A 22,500-nucleotide genomic window follows, 5' to 3' on the forward strand; every position below is an offset into this window, starting at 1 on the left:
TCTCTCTCTGTCGCTGCTTCTCTTCTTTTCTTGCGCGCCTACTCTTTGGCCCATATTATCCGTTTTTGTTTTGCTTCCTCCAGCGGTTGGCTGGCTGGGTGGATTTGCTTGCTTATAGTTCTGTTGGTAGCATCTTGCTCAATCATCGCTCGATCCCCTCTCTCCTCCTTCTTCTATTCTTCGTTCTAGTGGTTACGGGTTTCCTCGCTTGTTGGGCAATCATTTGCAAAATACCGTTGACTCGAAGACGGTCCCGGCGCTGTCCCTTCTTCTGCTTTCCGGTTTCTTTGATTAGTGGCTAGATTGAATGGTTAATCCTAAACTGTTTCCATGCTTGCTCTTGCAAAAATGGAAACGGGGTCTCTAGAATCCAAACATATGGCACACGATGAAAGAATCTATCGAAAAAAAGATGTTTGCAAACGAATTACTATAGTTAGCCTACTAAGACCTCTGCCCCCTCCCCATAACGGCAACCCTTTCCGCACACACCGATACAAACATTCATCTTCTCCCTCTCTCTTTCGCTCTCTTGCTATCCATTTCCTTCCCTTTTTTTAGCCGACGGATGCATCACCCTTTGCTCCCCACCCCGGCCTTCTTTCCTGCAGCTGTGTGCATGCACACAAGGGTTGGCATTGTGTAATATTTGGTATGCATTTGTTTCGCTTCCAAAAAGGTTATAGAGAAAACATCACACAACAGCGCACCGCACCGCGAAAGGTGTGCATCGCGGTAGTGGAATGAAGGTGGGGGTGGGGGGATGGTGGTTTGCCACCAAATCGACGTGCTCCAAGGACCTTTGCCGAATAAAATACATGCTGAGCGCTGCAGCAGAGGCCTATTTTATTACTCGTTCACCTCTCACAAAACATCATTTCGCTGCCTTCCCCCGTTTTCCCTTCCTGCTCGTTGTGTGAGGCGCACGGAACATTTGGCGATTTGCAGCGTTTTCGGTGGCGTTGTTGGGTATGGCCTTCACGTTTCGCGCTGCGTGCGTGCCTGGCACGGGCAATTCGAAACCTCGTTTGTGTCTGTTTTCGTCAAGAGACAAACAACATTTAAAAATAATTTAATTAACACTCAATGATTTAGGGCTTCGATTACGGTGCGATTACGTTGCGATTGTTAATGCGTCGATCACGATCGTGCGATTAAAGAGTGCGATCTCTGATGAAAAACAACGAATCCACTCATCAAAGCAGCCTCCATTCGCGAAGAAAATTGTCCCAATCGGCGGAGGCGGCGATATCGAAACTCTTCACTTTGCATTATGGCTGCCGCGTTGCACAAACCAAAATGTAAACACTCGGGAGGCTCGCTCGCTCTCTCTCCCACTCATTCACCCGTTGCATCTTCCGCACCATTTTGTACACGGGGTTTTTGGCCACAGAAAACGCTCCGCGAAGGAGACACAGAGAAAACCCGTGAGAGCGGTGGCGAAGAGAGGAACCGGGCGACAAACGCAAGAAGATCACCAAAAAAGAGAAATGCTAGACGGTGACAACGGGGTGAAGGGGGAAGAGAAGGCTCCATGGACGCCACTCGCAATCCGCTGCTTGGATCGTTATGGGAAATCACAATCTGCTGCACCCGGTGAATCACCAGCACACCCAATTGCACGCACGATGCATCACAACACGACCGGAAGTTGGAAAATTCCCCTCGCTCGCCACAGTGGACTAGAAAAGGGTGGGGGAAGGGTTTGCGGAACGGCAGAAACCGTCGGCGTAACGCCTACCAGCACACATCACATGAAGGCGTCGTCGTCACGTCGACGGGAGAAAAGAATCTCCAGCGACGGAAATGGAAAAGGCAGCGGGGAAGCCCACGGAAATCACCACCAGCGAGGAAGGAAAACTGCACCACGTACGCGGCGGCGGTAACACGTCCCGGATGATAGTTTTTCGAGAGCCACCAACAGCAGGCGACGGACGCTAAGCGAAGATGGCAGCGAAGGACAACGAGTGAGAGTGACGGCGCCACTTTTCTCCGCACCTTCTTCTCTAATGTCGCTGGCGTGTGGCGAGCGCATTAGAATCGCATTAGCACGGATTGCTGCGTGTCGCGACGGTTTTCGCACTTCCACCCGCACACCACCAGAAAAGGCACACTTTTCACGCACGCGAAGACAATGTTCGCACAGAAAACTAACCTTTGGAAAACGCTGTGCAAACCTCTTTTTCGGGGAACGACAGTTTTTTCTGTTTGTTGGACTTGTTTGGTCCCAGTAATCTCTCTCTCTCTCGCTCTCTCCCTCTCTTCGATACACGTTTACGGGTTGGCGGTTCCAGGGGTAGAAAGTATTTGAAAATCGGTTTTTGAAAAATTCCACTCCTGAACCCGATACCGGTTCGAGCAGGAGTTCCGCATGTTGTTTGGAGCTTGGCAACACTGCTGGCCGCCGAGGACGAGAACGGGAAAGATAAGAAAAGTTGGGAAATTCGTCGATCTGCACGGCGCTTGGAACGGTTTGCGATCAACAAGAAGGGTGACGAAGCGTGAACGCAAAGTTTTTACCGGTCATTATGGCTGCAGGCGAAGCACAGCTGCTGTACGAACTGCGGAACGTGGGGTATGAGGGACCGTTCTTGGACCAGAACTACGCGTCCACCGCCATCCTGGCCGGTACGCAGAGCGGAGAGTTCCAGGACGTGGTGATATGGCTCACCGAGGAGATCCGGGTGCTGGGTAAGCTGGACGAGCGTATCTGCAAGAGTGAGGACTCGAGCACCTTCATCCTGGAGCTGTCCGGCTTTCTGAAGGAACTGCTGTGCCCGTACACGAGCCTCACGTCCGGCCATGTCACGGATCGATTTCAAACGCTCGAGGCCAAGCTGCTGCTGCTGGATTACCTTGTGAACGAGCTGATGGCGTTGAAGATGCTGGAAGCGTTAAAACCGACGGCCAAGTCCAACGTTATCACGCTGCATGAGTCACCGACGGCGGCGGCGCTGAAAGACATCTGCATCACGCTCGGTATGGGCAAGCCGCCCAATAACGTGCCACCGAAGATGCTGTTCGAGAAGATCAACTCGCACCTGGACGATGTGCTGCGCTCCGAGGGTGACAATCGGCTCAGCAAACCCCTGTTCTGTCCCAAGCAACGGCTGACCGCGGAACAGTGGGCCAAGCTGGAGCGTGTGCAGCGTGAACTGGACGATGAGTACGATCTGCGGCGCAAGATGTTGCTCACGCGGTTGGACGTGACGATTCAGAGCTTCAAGTGGTCGGCCCGTGTCAAGGACAAGGAGGGCACGATCGCGGAACGTTACGGCGAGAAGCGCAAGATTCTGGATTCGCTGCAGGCAGGTGGCCGTGATACGGACATTGCGGCACTGCTGGGCGCCCGTGAAACACTGGCCATCATAGAGAAGACGAGCAGCGCGGGTGTGAGGAAGAACACGAAGAGCAAAATCCAACGACACATCATTGGCATGGTCCCGGACCGGGGTGGTCGTGCGTACGAGCATAAGGCACCAGCACTGGAGATGCCATCCTGGCAGACGCAACGCAGCACCGGAGGTGGGGGCGGTGGCCGAGGAGGTGGTGGCCGGGGTGGCTTTGGAGGTGGTGGTAAGGTAAGTAGAACTCTCAGCTCTCACCAACCATTTTCAACAATAATTCCACGCGCAAACACATACACATCCATACAAAAATATCTGGTTGGTGGGAGTTGGAGAAATTAATTTTTGTTTTTTTTTGTTCCGGTTACAATAGTCCTAAGCATTCCTTACATTCCATAGGGTCGTGGCGGAGGCAGTGGCTCTGATGGGGGATATAACCAACAACAGCAGCAAAATTATTCCAACAAAGGATTCAATCAAGGCGGCGGTGGCCAAGGCTACCAGGGCCAAGGACAAGGAAACAGACGAGGAAGCGCTGGTGGATTCCACAATCAGCAGGGAACTAACGGTGGCGGAGGTGGTGGTGGAGGTGGCGGCTTTAACCAGGGCGGCTACAACCACAACCGAGGCAGCCGCGTGCAAGGTGGCTGGACACAACCCCAACAAGGTATGTTCAAGACGAACGAGATGAGTAACATACGATCATGCTAACTAGATGTTTTTTCATTTGAAGATTACAACCACAGCGGCTATTCCTCAAACTCAAGCCGTAGCAGCTACAGTGGCAACGATCAGCAGCAACAGCACTTTGGTAACAATCGTGGAAACTATGGAGGCGGTGGTGGCTATGGTGATCGAGGATTTAGCGACAACCGTAACAGCTTCGATAATAACGATTACAACAACCGTGGTGGTGGTGGTGGTGGTGGTGGCGGAAGAGGCCGATCGAATTACAATCGAGGCGGTGGAAGGCGATAATCGTATTGTTCCTCTGCATTATGCATAACTAGTTTCCTTTCCATCTGTAAGCCCATCCTCCCCAAAAACGAATCTTATTTATAAGCAATCCCAATCTCCCCATCCGCGATCTTCTTTTGCCAACCCGATTCTGTGGGCATCCCCTTGTCCAAGATATTAATAAAGAAATATGGTTTTTCGTAGAAACACTTACGTGAGCGTGTTTGGTTGTAGTTTACGTTTGGGGAGAACAGGATTGCGCTCAACTGTTGAGTGTAATTTTGAATTTCACCCTCCATTTTCCTTTTTTTATTCCCCTTGCTCGAAAGTGTTAGATTCGAGCAGGATGCGGGGCATTCGAGCGGGACCGGGGGCCGTTTTGTTTACGTTTGGCTGAGGATCTTGTTTTGGCCGGAAGCGAACCGCGGATCGGATACGGAAAGGATGGCCACCAAGATAAACCAGAAGGAGTACCTGAAGCGCTACCTCTCCAACGACAAAGAGAAGAAAAAGAAGAAGAAAAAAGACAAGAAAAGCATCGGAAAGGCGACGTAAGTAAGCCGACAGTGGAAAGAACCTTTCCCTTAATCTAATCACCTTTAGCGTCCCTTCTGCAGGGTACGAATCATCGACGATGATGTGGACTTTTCTAAAATAGAGACGGTTCAGGATGGCGAAGTGGACCTGTTTGCGTTGGGCGAGGAAGCTCCGCAAGTGGTGGGCATCATCGATGAGCGACCACCGGAGTTGCGGGCGAAAGAGGACTTTAGCAGCAACAAGTGGAAGGTTGTAGCCTCCAACGATGGTTTCGATTCGACGCTTCAGGTGCGCGACGTTAGCGGCCGTTCAACCGGGCCCAAGTCCAGCAACGGCGGACAGTCGGGAAGAGCGCCACAGTCAGATTCAGATGAAAGCCCTCCGCGTAAAAGTAGACGAGATTCCGATAACAGTCCTCCTCGCAGGCGCCGTAACGATTCCGATGAAAGCCCTCCGCGTTCTCGTCACAAGGAGGTACGTGGAAGACGGGCGAATTCTGATGAAAGTCCACCGCGGAACAAGCGCAACGATAGATCCGACGATGAAAGCCCACCACGGCGTCGTCAGAAGGAACGAAGGCGAGCAGATTCGGATGAAAGTCCTCCGAGGAGGGGAGGAAAATCGTCCGATAAAGCGAGCTCTAAACGCAGCACAACCCGTCATGATTCCGATGAGAGTCCTCCGAGGCGATCCTTGAAAACAACGGCACCAACCGACCGCCATCGTCGCCATTCCGATGAAAGCCCTCCAAGACGTGGAAAAGAATCGCACAGGGACAAACCGAAGCGTCGCGATCAGGGCAGATCAGCACAACGGTATGATTCGGATGAAAGTCCACCTCGAAAGCGCAGAAGCGAGAAATCGCCTTCCAATCAGCGTCGTGATCGTGATCGTGGTGGCGAATCGTCCGCTAAAAGTCATCGCAAGCGTCAGGATTCCGACGAAAGCCCTCCACGACGCAGAAGAAACGATTCACCGAATGGTGTGGGAAGGAAAGATCGACAGCCTACCGCCTTGGAACCGCCGGTACGCATTAAGCAGGAACCCCAAAGCGATTCGGACCTTTCACCACCGCGTGCGGCAGTGCGACGACGAGATTCGGATGAAAGTCCGCCGAGGAGAGGAACGACACGGCGACGCTCAAAAAGCCCCGCAGTACGCAAACCACACAGGCCAGTGCTGGTGAAGGAAGAACGAAGCTCTCGCTCCCCATCAAACCGTCGCTCACCATCGCCGGAAGCAGGTCCAAGTCGGATGACTAAAACCCTTGATGGAAAGCGTGCCGGTCTGCAAGAGGCAAGTGCTGTCCGGGAGGAGAACGAGCGATTCCGTCAAAGGGAGAAGGAAATGTTTGAGAAAATGTCATCGGATGTTACGGGACGATACGCAGAGACAGTCGTACGGGGTAGATCCCGGCGAGACATCGAAAAGGAGCTACGAGAAGAGTTTGAGAAGCGCAAACATGAGGAAAAAAAGAAGGAAATTTACACCCGATGGGGCAAAGGGTAAGACAGATCGGTAAATGCTAATCAAGTGGAATGACTAATTTATATGTTATCTGTTTTTGTTTTGTTTTGCAGAGTTAAACAAACTGAAGATTATAATGCTCGCCTCCAGGAGGCAGCTCACGAGATGGAGAAACCATTGGCACGCTACGCGGACGATACTGATTTGGACGACTATCTGAAAAAGCAGGATCGCCTCGGTGACCCAATGTTGGACTATTTGCGCAGCAAGCGAAAGGAGGAGAACAAGCGGGCCGGTATACCGGAAAAGCCAACGTACCAGGGTGCGTTTCCGGACAATCGATTTAACATACGGCCCGGATATCGTTGGGATGGCGTAGACCGTTCGAATGGCTTCGAAAAGCGATGGTTCGAGACGATGAGTAAGAAGAAGGCTGGCGAAGAGGAAGCGTACAAGTACAGCGTTGAGGACATGTAATCTTGAGATGAGGACTATGAAAAGAAATAAAGAAATTTTAAAAGAAGATTACTACCAAAAATGGAAACGATGGAATTCAATGTGCAAGAGAAAGAACCCACGAATCGCCGCCTACTTTCTGTTAATGTTTATCTCTTGATTCATTCAATCCTTAGTAACCATCTAGCAAACGTTGCCCAGTCGTGAACGACATAAGTGCATTTCTTCCTCTGAATTGAGACTCAGCTGATTTAGCTAGTTAAATCCGTAAAAAACTGTTTTAAGTGATGAAGCAAAGTGAAAAGCAACAGCGGAATCCGTGGAATACGAAGTGGGATGAAAATTTCCCAATAAAAGTGATAGCGGCGAACAGTAACAAGCGGTGATTCAGCGAATGGGGTTTCACAGTCTGAAATCCTGCGACGATACCAAGAAAATTAGGCCAGCACAATTCCATTTGCAACTAAAAACAGTGATACGGGGAATCAAAAGGTCCCGATGCGCGTCTTCTCGAAAGAGGAATACAGCAGCAAGACGATAACGGAAAATCAAGTTAGCGCTTCAGTGGGTGATAGTCCTACGCTGAGCTTGAGGACATTTTCAGGTTCGTACATTAGTATCCCACTTCATTTGGGAAGAAGCAAAAAAGAGAATCAATAGCAAATTCAACGCAAGTTTACCAGAATAAAGTCACCGCCCAGCTACGATGGAGTCAACGACAAGAACCACCGGAGCAACCATTGATGTTGCAGAAAGTAACGGGTGAGTGTTCTTCCCAACGTATTACATTCACACTTGAAATGAAAAGGAAAACTCGGATTGGGGATTTTAAAGCTCAATGTAGTTATGCATTTTATTTTGCCTATTGACAGTTACATTCATGGCGGTGACAATTTTCTCCCGAACCCGCGATACCCGACATCCTACGCCAACGACGACCGCAGCTGTGGTATGGCCGCATGATGGTTGCCACTAAATACTGCTGCCTCTACCGTATTCGCGCACAACCCCGTGGTTCTGGGGATACCTTTTCTGGCCACGTACAATGTAGCTTGTTGAGTTTGCTGAGAATTGGTTATCGGTTATTTGGTGGAGAGAAGAAAACTGTACTCGCATCCATCCGCGCTGGTAGTGCGTGTTATCAAAGAGAGGAGACAGGGAGTCTACGTTCTACGCCATCTTAGCCTCTCGCCCTCATCTTCATCCTTACGATTGATTAGTGGTTCGGATGCATGTGTGTATCTGTATGAAGTGTAGTAACTTGCTATTTCGACGCAAAGGTGTCACGCACGCCCTACTTCTTCTCTAGTCTACAAGTACTACCATCGGGGAGCGCTGATGGCCATGCTGATGTTTTTTTTGTTCAATTATTTATTTCTGCTTTGATTCCTATATGTTGGGAGCTTTCCACTTCTTAAAACGGGTACCGTGCGTAAAAAGTTACTCCTTTCCGTAGATTAGAAGGTTCGTGAGTGGTTGTATTCATAAAGAGAGCTAGCAAAGAGTGGGGCTGTGTTTGTTTTTTTGCTATGAAGGTTTCATTTGTTAAATTGTGTCTCTTCTCGAACTAACGCGCATAATTCACCGTACCGCATGATCTGCAACCCCGTTGAGGTGCTTGTGCTATCTCTTTTTCTTCAGACTGCTATTTCAAACTATAAAGGAAATTAGTAGAACGCCATCTTTTGATGTCCGAAGGTTTCAGGATCTTCAAATATCTGCTCGATTTGCAAAAGAAAGGAAATTGTAGGTAATCACCCTTGTCCTACACGGGTTGACTTTATGCTGCTAGTACTATTTTGAAGAAGGAAACATCTTGCCCCATTGGCTTCTTGCGCACTTTCGATTCATTTCCACGACAAGTTTAACAACAATCCACATGCAATTCTACATTGCTTTCCAGTGTTTTCAAACTTTCAATTCTGAAGAAAATATCTGCTGTTTGCGTATTCGACGTTCGATACTCGGATACGCAACGTCGGCCACCGGAGAAGGACGATGTTGGGATATCTGTTCTGTTCTGCTTTTCTGCTTTTAGTGGCTATCCATTTAAGGGTTTGATTCTATATAAGTTATTCGTACGTCGATCCGATACAATTTGGTAAAATTTATAAAATCATAACAAGTGCAATATTATTATTTTGTTACTTTTTACTCCATAAACTTCGGCTTCCATTTTTCTGTCCCCCGAAAAGGCCTTCGTATGGCCCTTCAAAACGCTTCCTCCCACTCTCGCCCTCTCACTCTATCTCTGTGTCTTCATCTCTGTGGCTCTCGTCCAAACGCACGGCAGCCTCGTGGCCGGGGCGGCCCATGCACATGGTAGAAATGTAGCAGCGAAGGAATAGGAATGGCACCGGAACACCTACAGTGTGTTCCTGCTGAGACGGCCCGTTCGGGTGCGTCCCACGGGTCTCCGGCTTTTGGTAGAGCAAATGCACCAACTCGCCAGCAGCTACCGTTTGCGGTTTGCGCTTAGTTTTCGGTACCCTCCTTCGGGACGTCCTTGCGTACCTTGTGCCCGCGGAACGAAGCCTGAATTTTGCTGGCCGCTTTATGCAGCTCCGGATCGTCCATATCGATGTCCAGCTCTTCGGCCACCTTGAGTTTGATGAGTGGAAGGGAAAATTTATTAATCGGGTTTTTCGTCCCATTTTGTGTATCGCCATTTTACGCCTTACGGACCTTTTTGGTGATTTCATCGATGTCGACCTCCTTCTTCGTACCGTCCTCTCCCTCCTTTGCGGCCGTCTTTCTGGACATGTGACCGCGGAAGCTGGCTTGAATACGGGTTGCAGCGTGGGTCAGCTCTGTGGAAAGGAAGGCAACGAATGAGAAAGAACATCAATCACACATTGTGTACATGGGAATGGTGAACAAATGATTTAATTTTTCTTTTGGTTTCCCTATCCTTCTCCGATAGCAATTGATGTGACGGAGTAGCGCTCAGTACAAAGTTTGATCGAAAATTCAATTTTGGAAATTATGGGAGGTGAGAATTTGCTGGAAAAATTCAATGGCTTTAATTAAAATTTAATTCCCTTCTCTGCAGCGTACCGTAATTCATTCTGCACGTGCTATTCGTGCTTCCTTTCGTTCAACAATGCAAATGCAGTTTTTGCGAAATTTTACTAACGAAATCGAATAAATGTTTCATCTATTTCGACGAACAAAATTGGGAAAAAGAATTCCGAGTGGTGGCGGCTGCATTGGGAAGCTTCTGGGAAAAAAGCAGGAACATTTGTTCGCCCTTCGAAGCAACATTTCGATTGATCTGTTGCTACACTCCCTCTCCCCCGGAATTATCAGCTGCGTCACGACAGACAATAAAGCATATTTCCCGTTGCCACCATCCCACCGCATCACACCACATCGCTCGTTACTTGGTGGTTGGAACCGGTAACGATTGCTCGTTAAATATTGTCAATCGCTTTGCAATCGTTTCATACTTATTGATCACACACAGCACGCTACGCTCGGACTTAAATCGATGCTCTGGCATGTAGTGACACGCCCGGGACTCTGTCCTCGTTTGGTAGACGCTGGAGTGCATAAGCGTTTCCAGGGCGCGTTGGAACAACACCAACATCGCCGTTGTTCGTTTACAGCACAAACTAAGCCAATGCTGCGGGTGCCATTGTTTGGCGGAATGCCCTCTCTCTGGATGGTCATTATGGTACGACAGCGCGATGCACATTTGGCACGATGCTTCGCACTAACGCCACTTGGATCTCTCCTGCACTTCCACGTGTGTGCCCTCGCTATCCGCATCATCACGTAAGTATGTGCCAGGCTAAGGGGTTAATGTTGTGATCATTTTATTGACGCACATGTACGGAACGGAACCGGATGGTGCAGATTGTTATGTTGCCACTCACGCTTTGATGGCGCTCGTTGTTTTTAAACGTTAATTGTGTACCAGCTGACACGCGCATGGTGTTGCAGTGCAGAGCAGAGTGTTATCGCTTCTTTGTTTCGCGAAATCATTAAAGGTGTTTGCAAGAATTTAATTATTATTGAAAGTAGTTTTCAGGAAGCTCTTATCTCGATTCTGCTCAACACACACAGAGGAGATACGATAACGAGCATCAACCATAAAAAAGGGGATGCAAACGGATCCAATAGCGACCATCAAGAGGTTCCATTTCCGTTTTATCGAAGCGAAAAACCGAAGGAACAGCATCCGAACCGTAAATCCTATCCTTGCGCAGCGTCACCAAGATAAATCTGTGCCGTAGCGGAAGTGGGCGAAATTTGAAATAAGAAGCCCACCACCGGTTCCACCGTAAAGCGCACACTTAAGTGGACATTAAACGTCGAAATGTTCATTGTTCTTCGCCATTGAACTATTTTTCATTCCCGTTTTCTTTCCCGGTAAGGTACCCAGTCGCTGGAGCTTGGTCCAATCTGGAGACCAACGTTCACTGTGCACCGGCCTCCGCCGGTGCTTCATCTGCTGGCACAAAAGTTGCTAAATAAATGGCCATTTACGCGTCGCTACCCCAACGTCGCTAGCGACACCCAAGATAGGCACGCGAATTGTTGCGAAAGAAATAAAATGGACGGAATTTGCACAAAGGGGCAGGGCGGCTCGCACACCAACGTGTTGTGTTTTATGCACGAAAGCTCCCGGAGCCGATGGCGGTGATGGCATCGTTGCGTCAAGCGAACGTTGCAGCGCACCGCGAATTTGCCAATTTTTCGTTGCTTGATTCACTTTATGTCACTTCTACTGTGGCGTACGAGCGCTTTTTGGACGTGCCGAAGTGAAACCACCAACGTCTTGTGACGATGAAAATGACATGGAAATTAGATTTCCCCGGCAACCACCGGATGGCCGGCCAACTGGGTGGTGGTTGAAACCACTGGTGGCCACTGGTCCATTGTTGCCGTTCCTTTCAGCACTGATGACACTCCAACGCAAGGGGGTTCTCTTCCTCTTTCTGCCTATCTGCTTTTCAATTTTCGCTTCCTCCGAGACGCTACGCAACCGAAAGTGGTGGTCAAAACTTTTTGTGTGCCCCTTCCGACGAGTGAGGAGACAAAAGAGAGTGAGAGAGACACTGTGCCACTCGCTGCGTAAAACCACAGAAGGACAAATAATAATGCCCACCATCGCATACCATCAGAGCTCCATCGTTCCGATGGTTTAATTGAGAGGAATTTTGGAGAAAGGCGTCTCTTCCAAAAAGAATCTAACCAACTCCAACGCTCTGCTTGTGTCGGTTGGCTCACTGGTGGTTGGCCAGTGTCCTGCGGTGTGAATGTTTCCAACACAAGACAAGTTCCGGCTGCAGTTGCTCAGCGAGAAGGCGAGGGTGTCGTGCGAAAGGATGTAAGTGGGTCAACAATCTCGGACTGGTCTGCGCTGGGTTCTGCCATAAATTTCACTTTGGTCGAAAGTTTTACGGCCGCGTCCTCTTGATTAAAAGTTTGGAATACATTAAAAATCATGTAGCTTCGCGGTGGAGGCGTACGAGCCACGAGGACACGAAAGGGGACGCGGGAATAAATGACACAAATTGGGTGGCTGGTTCGAGTTGGTTCGCGTTGGCCATGACACGAAAGTTTCGTTTGCCTGTTGTAATTGCAGTTAACTTAAAATATTGCCTGAAAACAACGGTGCTGCGACCTAATTGCACATAACCATAAATAAGGCGCAAGATATGTACTGACCAAGACACGCCATGCTCTGTCGCTTCTCGTAATGGCATTATGAATAATGGACGTTATCACAGACGCTGGAAGCGCTTGGATGCATAAAAGAGAATCATCTCGTGTTCCAGCGTAGTGCGGACGCAAAAGTTTTCCAACCACGAGCAACCAGCCCGAGGAAACACTCAATCTCCGGTCCAAAAAACCAATCTCGTGGCCTCTTGAATTGTCTGAGATTGGATGTGGATGATCTTCGATTGGTTTTGCGTTCGCGCGTTGGAATCGAATTGATTCGTTGGCTGCGCTCAAGAGTAGCAGCGGGGAGGGCGGCGCAAGAAATCAAAGAAAAACGCTTCGGTTCCAGTCCAGGAGCACCAGATTGAATGTCATTTCCGTCAATCTTTGTCTTGGTTTATGGGGATTAAATTTCCTGTCCCGAATAAAACAACAACACCAAAAAAAAAACTCGCGATCTGCGAGCACTCTCGCACCGTCCTGGCCCTTCTGTTAGTCTTTCGTTTTCGCCACCGGACGGGCTGCTGGTGAAACTTGGGTGGTGCGCTTTTTTTTGTTGTTGTTTTTGCTGCTCCTGCTCGCAAGACACGCAACCGTTGGTCCGCTGCTGGTGAGTAAGCGAATCGAAATTAAATATTTACGCCACGCGAGTGTGTGGCACGTCCTTCATCCGCTGCGCTCCCGGTCCCGTAGCTCGATGAATGTTTTATTTCGCAAGTGAATGATCCGAGGGCCGCTATGCGGGGCGGGATATTTGGGAGAGAGTTTGAGGGTCCCATGTGGCGGAGGTGAATGAAGTTATTTACTTGCCGATACCGATATTGTGATGCCACGAAGCGTTATCGGAGCTTTTCTGTGGAAACCCGTTTCCGGTCTCGATGTAGGATTACTGAGCTTCCTCGTATGCATTATCGATTTCATCCATCAGTTCATTGTGAGAAATGCGCCTGATGCAAACGTGGCTCAGTCTGGAGCATTCGCAATCGGTCTGGTGCAACGGTGCAGTCGGTGTTCGGTCGGTCGGAATAGGTTGATTACGGGCCTCATAATTGAAAAACGTTGCAGAACGACAGTCAAGTTTTATGCCATTCATGTCGTGCCCGTCTCTTCCTTCAGAGGTTGATCTTTCGCTGCAGTCTTTCCGTCCACTTCACAAGACGGCATCGTGGCGCTCGGCTCCGCTCGGCTCTGCACTTTCAGTCTTTCGATTAGTTTCGGTTTCGAGTTTCTCCAATTAGCCCGCACATGCCGTGGCCGAGAAACCATGATAAGAAATAGTAACACAGGGTGCAAGGAGCGGCACTAGAGGGACAGGCAAGAAGTTTTTTAATCTTCTCTCATTGCGCTGGAGAGCGGTGGAGAACGTGAGGTCGTAAGGAAGAGGACTTGACTCGTTAGGGTTGCGTTAAGCCTCGCGCCCCCGTTCTTTCATACCTACGCCAGGTGGAGCGACAGTAAGTCCCGCAATTGGCACTCGTTATGATGCTGCTCATTTGTATAATGTTTCGATTCATTCCTGGTTTCCGCTTATTATTCTAGGCCCTGCACTGCCTCTGTTCGTAATAAGTAGTTTAAAGTGAAGCGAAAGTTGCCGCTCAACCTCGACCCGGTGGAGTAGTTAATCCTTGGGTTTTTTTTTGAACAGCTTATGACGCTTTGTTCTCTTCTTAAAAGATTATCTTCCCGAGCTCTTAAATTTACAGTTTGAACGAAAAAAAATGCAAAATGCCTTTTCAACTCAGTTTTTGTATTTTGTATTCCATTCGTTCATTTTGGCAAAGGCTCATTTTCCCTGAGATTTTTTTTCTATAAAAAGACGTGCAAATTTCTAAAATGTTTCACAATTGATTCTAGTGCAGAAAGGATCATTTCGAAACACAACATTACCGCAACTACAATTCGGCAACACATTACAACACGTGCGCTACCAGGCGCCTCCATCGGTGTCGAGCACATGTGAAAACAAGAAATGGCACGCTGGCACTCTAACCATGACCAGAAACAACAACAACAACAAAGAGAAAGGGAATTAAATTACTAGACCCCAAGCGCAGAAAAAGGTATCTTCTACCTCAAGCCGCCCACCAACCAAAGGACGATACCGGTTTCACTTACAACGAGGTTCCGGCAAAGCGCACTCCGGCGCGCTTACGTAACGACCCTGCGGTGTATGTAACGCGTAAATTGAGCTGCAACCACCATGGCCACCAGTTCCGGGATTCGCACGAGATTTCTAAGCTCAACCACACCCGGTGCCACCATCCTGGCCACTAACTCATCCACGAAAGTGGTGGTGAAATTCCAATCGACCGAGCCGCACACGCACTGTAAATCCCTTCCGGAATGAAAATGCGTAGCCGAAAGGGATGGTGAAGGGAAAACAAAGCACGGGGGAGCGAGGGGACTAGAGGGTGGTCGGAAGAGATAAATACACAAAAACATACCATGACCATGGCCACGGGGCGTTGCGACGACAAGGCGACGCAACCGGGGCGGCCAAAACAACAAACATCTCCACGCAGAGCATTCGCAATTCGCTGGTCGCTTGGTTAAGCCTGTTAAGCCCAGGCACAGGCACGGGCACGGGCACCACCAGAACCGTCCTGGAGAGTCCGAAGGATTTATTTATTTATCGGTCTGTTATTCGGTTAGACGTAGGCCGATTCGTGGATTACCGCTCCACGGTACGATGCACGGTGTTTGGCGAGCCCCTGAGGGCGCTTTTCGCGTGGCATTTGCACAGCAGACCGCTCCCTCAGTCGGTCGGACGGTCACTCGGCGGCACAAAAATTGGCGTTTTTCGCCCCGGCCCCGGCAGCCCGAAGCTCACATACCGCTTGAGTAAATAAATAATTCTGAAATCCAAAATTTAATGATGGCCTCCCAGCGTGCAGCTCCTCGCGCGTGTGTGAGAGGGATCCAGGGGAGTCTCCTGCCCTCCTCCTCCGCCCCTTCCACCCCGGGGAGGATTGGGATTTTGGCAGCGAACCGAAATCGTAAAGTTTGATTAGTCGAGAGTGCGCGGTCTCGGTCGCTGCAAATCGAGTGCCTGCTGCAGACTTCATCATCTTCTGCCGGTTTGGGGGGGGCGGAAGGTGGAGGAGAGAGGGGGACGACGGCCAGGAAGCTATCCAATTAACGATTCCATCGTTTGCCATCGGATTCACGGCGCGAAATTGATTTTCCAGCGCCTCCTAAGCCTTATCGATGTTATCGCTGTGTTTTTGAATTTTTCATAGCCTGCCAGGGCTTCTAATCCGCAGCGTAAACGGAAGACGCACTCCACGAGCCACGCTACGCCGCGGTGCTGGAGGACTTGGACTTCGACTTGGACTTGGACATGGGAGTTGGAATAGGGGATTTGCTTCAGGGAGGCATCGCAGCCATCGTGCAGTGCGGATGAATGGAGGCGTTAATTAGAGTGACGGTAATTTGGGCACCGAAGCTTGCTTCCGGAAGATAACACGTCCCCCTCCCCTCCCCCCCCCCCCCAACGCTCGGTCGGAGTAAACCTGTCCAAGGTGCTGATTACACAGGCGGAACATAAATATTTGCGCACGGACAAATGCCGGCTCGTTGGAGATCGAGAGCGAGTGCTTGGAGCGTGTGCTGCGAGTTGAGATGAAGCTATATTCCCTTTGGCAAATTCCGCTTTAGCCACGCTTTAAACGAGAGTTTGTGTTATGTTAAACAGTAATTTGAGTTCGCCAAAAACCATTAAGGTGGTGCTTCTCGGTACACTCGGACGAACCATTCGAAGATCTGTAAATGTCTGCATGGCCACGAGAGCCACATTACGTTTCAATCTGTCAAAAAATAGGTTGGAATAAAGTTGCTCTCGTTGCCGAGCACGATTGAAAGATAAATGCAACTTTCTTTGTGATCGAAGTTGCTCTTATACAACTTGTTTGGATGTTTGCTGTAAAGAACTCAATATGCGCAGCGCAGAAGCGTTAAAAGTAAATCTTCGCCTTGATTCGTTGTTGACTTTGTATTGAGAAATGTATAACAAAGTTGCTGTGCATCTTAAATCTAGTTTCGCAAATCGTCAATTGACAGGTAATGCAAGATTCTTTACAGCGAAAGTTTCTATCGTGACTGTGCACCTGAAGCAGTCTTAAGAACTGAACGCTCCCGGTGGCAATGTTCCAATACTAAGATGGGACGAAACAGCTTAAGTGAAAACAACGCAAATCCATTTCCAAATGGAAACTGTAGCGTAAAACTTCACCACGCTCACTGGCTGGCTTGGGCCTAGTTGGACGCTAAAAACTTTGCAGATTACGATGTGGTTCCACGCGAGCCCCTCCGCCACCTCCGCACCTCGTGGTAGCATTAATTGCAAGCACCGCCAAGAATAGCGCGCAGATAATTCCGCGTGGTTTACGGTGGCCATTGTTCGTTGTTGTGCCCCGTCGCGCTTGAGACATTTTGACAAATGGCTCAGGTTGTGTCTTAATATTTCACTCCCATCACTGGCTCGGTCCCGGCGTAAGCCATTTTGAGAAAGAGAGATAGAGATAGAGATTTAGAACGTTCCGGATAGAAACACGGACCCTCCATTGCCATGATGAAATGATTAAATTTTTAAGAACTCCCACCGCGATCATGTGGACCCCCGCCCCCGGGGTATTTGCTCATGCTCGAAAAGAGCATCATCGTGGGGACCGTGGGAGCGTTGCCATCATCCCACCACTCGGCACGCACGCATCACATTTAATTAGATGACGAGCAGCGGAAGCTGAAGGTCCGACTGGACACAGCGCACGTTGCACGAGGGGTCACGGAGCAAATAAAACTCCAACGATTGCGAATGCGAACGACCACATTTGTGTGTCACTTCCGGAGATTAAGCCGGAAAAGCGAAAAAGGTAAACAACTCGCTACCCGGAGTGTCGTCCAGCGTCACTGTTTATCATTCGGAAGTTGTACCAGCGAGGCAGAACGTTGATGAGGTCCTTGTTGACCTCTGCTCACTTGCGCGTGTACCGAGGACCCTCGCGTAGCACTTCGCGACCTAGTGTGTTTGACAACGGAATAATCATTAAATAACACAAAAAAAAACCATCCACCCTCAAAAAAACAAAAACTGATGTTAATGCCATTAAGAGGGGGCGCTTGCTGCTGCTGCTGCTGCGTGGCAATCCGTTACGCGAGACGCAATTCCGCGACGTGAACTGCAGTGCGGCACAATTAGTAGATTGAGAAATGGTCCCGCGGTGCTAGCGGTGGGCGCATCTTGGAAGTGTCAGTTCGGAAAGTGTTTCTCATATTTCATCATCAGCACCAGCACCACCACCACCGACGGATCGACGCCAATAGGAAATCCAACGTGGTACAGTGTGGACAGAGTCCGTGGCCCCTAGGAAAAAGGTTTGCGACCCCTGAAGTGGTAAGCTGGAGGCCGGGGGGAGATCGCTGGTGAGAAAAGTTTTTAATTCTCTGCCCAACGAAGGGTGTTTGAGGAGGGGGAGGTTGAATGGGGGATGCAAGGGATCGTAGGGGACCCCAACGGTCATTATCTATTCAGTGGGTTAGTCTGATAATTGTTTTCCTTTGCCGTTTTCGTAATATTCTTTCGCCACTCGCCACGTCGCGACCTGACGCGAGCCCCGAAGGGATTGTTAAGCTGCTGGTTCGCTGTTGACGGTGGTGGAGCTTTCCTGCAATACTTGGTAGGTTTTAAATAAATATTTTTTAATACAAGAGGCCGAGAGAAAGAGAGGGAGAGGTTACTCTGCAACACTTTGCAGCCTCGACTTAGTAACAGATAGTTTGAAAAGGGCGTTAACGGAGACCGAATTGCCGACCATCAAAGGCCGGTCGTGAGGTCATTGGATGGCAGGTTAGAGGTTGCCAATTTCTCCCTTGAACTTGAAGGACGATAAAGTCGCGCTATTTGGATCGTTGAGTTTAACAATCTGTGCCCCTTGAGAACCGGAGCATCGGTATCGTTCGAAAGTGATCGCCTGAGATTGTGCACTTGGGAGAAGTAAGTATCTGGTTTCTTCGTGGAACGCGATGAGCAATTTCGTGGAACCAACAGTTTCCATTTTGTTGGTTGCCTAGTATCATGGTCGTAATTTAATTTACACGTTTAACTCGTTTTTCATTAGCGACGGTTGGCAGCGTAATACATGCGTTGCCAACAAAAGCGTCTAGCTAGACAACGTCTTTCTTGTAATCAAGCAGAGAGATAGAAGAAGAATGAGGTGGGGAGCAAAAGTAACATCTGACAACGTGCGTAGATAAATCGAAACCACCGTTCAGACACACACCGGGTATCATCGTCGACACAGCGGCTTTTACGAGCGGCTTGTTCCTCTGCTTTGCCTTCCCGTCGGTGGCGTTGACACGCCGCGGGTCTCATGCGTAAATCTGACGCGTTTTACGTGACCAACGTTGCAGAAGGGCGGAAAACAATAAAGCGCCTTCTTGAAGCCGCCTTGAAGGGACAAAGGAGTACGAGCAGACGGAAGAGGATGCATACATTATCTGTCACATTTACCCCCCGAAGGAATCTGTATCCACGTTTGGGACACGAGATGTCACGAGCGCGGGTTGGTACAAAGTTGATTTAACGGTCGCACGCACCTCGGGAGTCAGCGAAATCTGGCGAAATACGACGGTTGGGCGGATACGTGTTAATACACGCTTCCAGGGCGGAACGGATTATCCTCATTCTTTCGGCCTTTGACACCCAATTTTTCTCATCATTTGTAGCTGACGTGGTTGTGTGTGAATTTGTCGAGAAGGTTTGGTTTTTGATGTTTTGCAAATTGTTCGCATGATTAGTTATTTTGCGACGACAGGATTAGGAATTCGATTTCCCAAACTAATCAAAACTCTAGTGTTCGATCGAGTGTCCTGAATGTGCGCTTCCCGAAAGCAATTTGTTAACTCTAATCGAACTGTTTCCTAATCTAAACTTGCGAGAACACTGAGGCCCTGCACCAGTTGCATTAGCGCAATGGGAAATAGAAACGCGCGTTTAACGCGCAAAACTTTTTCACTTCATTTCTCAGAAATTGTAGAACGTTCCCTGTTTTCAATTTACCTGACGCCAATGCGCCACTCGCAGTATATACGATTCCCTGACGAAAGCCAACCGGATTTCCGGATTGTTGATTCCGAAAGCCATTTATCGTCTTGCCTTGGAAGCCATTTGCTTAAGCCGATTAAAATCATTTCAAACTCAAGAAACACGATCTGGCAGCACCAAGCAAATGGTGGCGATGCATCTGCATCACCAGTGGACGTGCCTGGCGTACGCCAGTCTGTCGAGTGCTACTCGAGGCCAAATGAAAAACCACGCGAGCAAGAGAGCGAGCTGGTGCTTCCGAACTCCGCGAGTAGGTTCCCGTTCCCGTTGGCTCCTAAGCGATCTCCGGGGTGCAGCAGCTGTGGCCCCGTTCCCGGGAAATAACCAGTTATTAAGAAACAAAAACAAACCCCCGTCGGTAGAAGGACGAGCTGTGGCTGAGTCAGGCTGAGTGTGAGAGTATCGTGGCCCCATGTGTGTGCCAGAAACGAAAGTTGCAGTTTCCTTTTTTTCCACCACTTTAAATTGGTCTTCCAGGGCGCACGGTGCGATGCAGAGCCGGCCAGAAAACGAGTGGCTCCTAGGGTCCTGGGGCTTCTGGAATTGCTGGCAATTCTCCCGCCGTGAAACGTGACACCCCCATTCATTGTTGTGGCTTCTGAGCGCTTATTTAGCGGTAAATGAGAGTGTTTTGTTTGGGTGCGCGCTTCTGTGAGTTTAGTTTGTTGCTCGGCGGTATGCTGCACGGGATGGATGCATTATGCATGGATGTTTTTATTTCTTTTTCAAAGCCACAGACTCCACGGCACTTCATCACAGCGACAGATGGATGACGGAAAGGTGAGTGAAATGTGCTTTCCACGTGCCAGCAGCCATGTCGAGTTTAGTTATTGTAGAGACGATATTTCACGCCACCAACAATACGAATCCTGTCGTTGGCCGGCACTTCTCGGAAGTGCAGCGCACATGTACTGTGTGCGGAAAGCGAAAGAGAAAGCGACAGAATGGAGCACTCGCTTATAGTTGTATAGCTGCATGCTGCTTGAACTGCTCCATGTGACAACTTTCTCCCCAGACTTGTCCGCGTGTGTGCGGGTCCAAGGCAAAGTTTCATTCCAAGTTCACCGGCTTCACCGGGGTGGAATCTCTTTGTGCCAGGGCGAGCACGATCGCCCCCCCGGCGAAAGGTGAGCGCGCTCTGCTGACAGCAAAGAGTGAGGAATCCAATTTATTAATGGCGGTTTGGCGCATTCAGTGGTGTGGTCGGAGTTCGCGCTAAGCTGGAATTGCATCTGCACCGCGGAGGTGCGGGGTAGAACTTGCTTGCACGCCAGCATCCTTTCCTGGGCGAGCGAGCATGCACAGAGCAGCACAGGTCGACTGCAAAAGTGAAAAGGGATCTCGTTGGTGGTTTTGAAAGTATATTCGTTTCGAGGTTCACCAAGTTTCACCAAGTGTGGACAGTGGTTTCTGTTATTAACTAGCACTTGTAAGGATTCAGCGATAAGTAATTCCGCCAGGTGCCAGAGAGTGCATAACATTTGTCTTTATGTTTTGATTGATGGCCGCAACTGTTACATGTTAATATACAAATTGAAGAAACCGCATAATAAGTTTGATAAAGACAAGTGCTTTAACTACAAAATTAGATGATAGGAGAACGAACGAATAATCTCTCATAAGTGAAGATTATGTTTGTAGTTATCACATTCGAATTCTAGTGTTATTGGAAACTTTCTTTACGATCGATGTTGCTCTTATCCCACTCTGGTTGGAAATTCACTGCCCAGAACTCTCAAAATGTGACACGAAATGAGCCGTTTGCCTTGGTGTGTTGGTAGTATTAGCTTAACAATTTAAAAATAAGGTTTCTACCGTGGCAGAATATCTCAAAACAAAGTTGCAACTCATCAAATGACTGCTAATGAACGTTTCTTTACAGTGAAAGTTGCTATCGTTGCCATACACCTTTCCAGAGCATTCTGATGGCGCCTCCATTGATAACAATACGATGTTTGATTCCTTTTCGAGTGAAAACTCGCTCGATTTCTATCCAACTCGACATAATGTTCTCAATTATTGCATGAATAGAACATGAAACGGTTCTATCCTTTTGTACCTACATTTCTGAATCTATCAACAGAAAACCACACGCGACGCAGTTCACCAAGATCACAATAGACGCCCATAACTAGTACACCTTACACAATAGCAATCGACCGAGCGGCAACGATATCAATTTGGCGCCTTTATGGACACCCGTGGTGGTGACCAATGGAGCAATGCCATAAATTCCCTCCTTCCTTCCTTCCTTCCATTGACCCAGACCCAGGCCGGGTTTGTGCGAGGTGGCGAAGATCATCGTCCTGCTGTTGCTCCATGCTGCCAATCTGGGGCCCCAAATTGGCCTAGCGTGGGTAAGGTCGTGCCCAACGATGCGATAAAAGTTCATCGCGGTTCCGTACGCGAAATGGGACTGCTTTGCCGGGAGTCAAAATGGTCGCTTCAGCCCACTAGCACTGCAGCTAGCTGGCCATTTCGGTGCTTTCTTGTTGTTTTCGGGCTCGTTTCCCTCCCATTCTATGCAAACCGACCATCACCGGAAGCCGGGCAAAAAATCCATGTCCCTGTGGCTGCGCTCCTCGGGATGGCCCAAGGGAACCATTCCACATCCGTCGAGGGGCACTGTGGAGGCTCTCGCTCTCGCTCTGTCTCTCTCTTTCTGGTTCTAATCCAGCTTGCCAGGTACACAGATGGTGCACAATCACTGCGCTGGACCCTGTAACGAGGCCAAGGCGTTGAAGCAGCCCACCGTGCCTTCGTGCTCATTGCCACGTAGCTCGATCGTCCATTAAAAAGAGAGAGTGCGAGTGGGTGAGAGAGGAAGATAACCAAACGAGCAGCACTATCCCGGGGACCGATTCGTCCACCATGACAGCACATCCAGTGCATCGACCTCGTCGTCTTTCACCCAATTATCCTTAATGGAGGATATCAATTTTAATTAATATTCTATGCGATGGC

At 49.2% G+C, this 22,500-nt stretch overlaps 4 protein-coding genes across 8 annotated transcripts in view; 2 read left to right on the forward strand and 2 right to left on the reverse strand.

Annotated features, from left to right (window-relative positions):
- The window catches only part of LOC126577844 (longitudinals lacking protein-like), a 6,048-nt gene extending 3,760 nt beyond the window's left edge, over window positions 1–2,288 (reverse strand). Inside the window, exon 1 of one of the 5 annotated variants that reach the window (XM_050239806.1) lies at window positions 2,156–2,288. The gene's annotated coding sequence lies outside the window, so the exon portion shown is untranslated. The other 4 variants (XM_050239805.1, XM_050239808.1, XM_050239807.1 and 1 more) reach the window with 4 other exon arrangements.
- A 132-nt stretch (window positions 2,289–2,420) lies between these two features.
- LOC126574732 (protein FAM98B) lies at window positions 2,421–4,511 on the forward strand. The gene is made up of 3 exons (XM_050235079.1): window positions 2,421–3,581; window positions 3,747–4,014; window positions 4,081–4,511. The coding sequence occupies exons 1-3, from the start codon at window positions 2,529–2,531 to the stop codon at window positions 4,323–4,325; spliced, it is 1,566 nt and encodes a 521-aa protein (XP_050091036.1). The 5' UTR covers window positions 2,421–2,528; the 3' UTR covers window positions 4,326–4,511.
- A 200-nt stretch (window positions 4,512–4,711) lies between these two features.
- On the forward strand, window positions 4,712–6,831 carry LOC126574803 (BUD13 homolog). Its single transcript, XM_050235187.1, has 3 exons — window positions 4,712–4,855; window positions 4,922–6,346; window positions 6,422–6,831. The coding sequence occupies exons 1-3, from the start codon at window positions 4,749–4,751 to the stop codon at window positions 6,783–6,785; spliced, it is 1,896 nt and encodes a 631-aa protein (XP_050091144.1). The 5' UTR covers window positions 4,712–4,748; the 3' UTR covers window positions 6,786–6,831.
- A 759-nt stretch (window positions 6,832–7,590) lies between these two features.
- LOC126578718 (uncharacterized) overlaps window positions 7,591–22,500 on the reverse strand; it is a 52,115-nt gene continuing 37,205 nt past the window's right edge. The window contains exons 3-4 of the mRNA XM_050241564.1: window positions 9,450–9,574; window positions 7,591–9,365 (exon numbers count right to left, since the gene is read on the reverse strand). Coding sequence (XP_050097521.1) covers window positions 9,240–9,365; window positions 9,450–9,574 — 251 coding nt within the window. The 3' untranslated portion in view covers window positions 7,591–9,239. The remainder of the gene's footprint in view (window positions 9,366–9,449; window positions 9,575–22,500) is intronic.

This window comes from Anopheles aquasalis, chromosome 3 (genome assembly GCF_943734665.1).
Source record: "Anopheles aquasalis chromosome 3, idAnoAquaMG_Q_19, whole genome shotgun sequence".
NCBI lineage: Eukaryota > Metazoa > Arthropoda > Insecta > Diptera > Culicidae > Anopheles > Anopheles aquasalis.